Source organism: Cebus imitator, unplaced genomic scaffold (assembly GCF_001604975.1).
Source record: "Cebus imitator isolate Cc_AM_T3 unplaced genomic scaffold, Cebus_imitator-1.0 Scaffold38, whole genome shotgun sequence".
NCBI classification, from domain to species: domain Eukaryota; kingdom Metazoa; phylum Chordata; class Mammalia; order Primates; family Cebidae; genus Cebus; species Cebus imitator.
The window spans coordinates 10,723,441-10,724,146 of NW_016107353.1; the positions used below are offsets into that span (position 1 = coordinate 10,723,441).

At 43.5% G+C, this 706-nt stretch overlaps 1 protein-coding gene across 1 annotated transcript in view; it reads left to right on the plus strand.

Annotated features, from left to right (window-relative positions):
- The first annotated feature begins 332 nt into the window (after positions 1-332).
- LOC108301965 (60S ribosomal protein L29-like) overlaps positions 333-706 on the plus strand; it is a 7,146-nt gene continuing 6,772 nt past the window's right edge. Inside the window, exon 1 of the mRNA XM_037737448.1 lies at positions 333-703. Coding sequence (XP_037593376.1) covers positions 393-703 — 311 coding nt within the window. The 5' untranslated portion in view covers positions 333-392. The remainder of the gene's footprint in view (positions 704-706) is intronic.

Genomic DNA, 706 nt, shown 5'->3' on the forward strand with positions numbered 1-706 from the left:
GAGCTCAAAGACAGGGTATTTCCATTAACCAAACCCAACGAAGATAACAAAGAAAGAATAAGAAAATATGAACAATGCTTATACCCATTACTGGAGATAGTAAAATAAAAAATAAAATAAAAAAAGAAAATATGAACAAAGCTTCCAAAAAGTCTGCAATTACATTAAATGACCAAACCTAAGAATAATTGGTATTACTGAGAAGAAGACAATTCCAAAAGGTTGAAAAACATATTTCAGGGAATAATCAAGGAAAACTTCTCTGGCCTTGTTAGTGACCTAGACATGCAAATGCAAGAAGTGCAAAGAACACCTGGGAAATTCATCGCAAAAATATCTTCACCTAGTCTTCCGGTCCTAGGCGCTTCGGGAGCCGCGGCTTAGGTGCAGACATGGCCAAGTCCAAGAACCACACAACACACAACCAGTCCCGAAAATGGCACAGAAATGGTATCAAGAAACCCCGGTCACAAAGATACGAATCTCTTAAGGGGGTGGACCCCAAGTTCCTGAGGAACATGCGCTTTGCCAAGAAGCACAACAAGAAGGGCCTAAAGAAGATGCAGGCCAACAATGCCAAGGCCATGAGTGCACGTGCCGAGGCCATCAAGGCTCTCGTAAAGCCCAAGGAGGTTAAGCCCAAGATCCCAAAGGGGGGTGTCAGCCGCAAGCTTGATCGACTTGCTTACATTGCCCACCCCAAGCT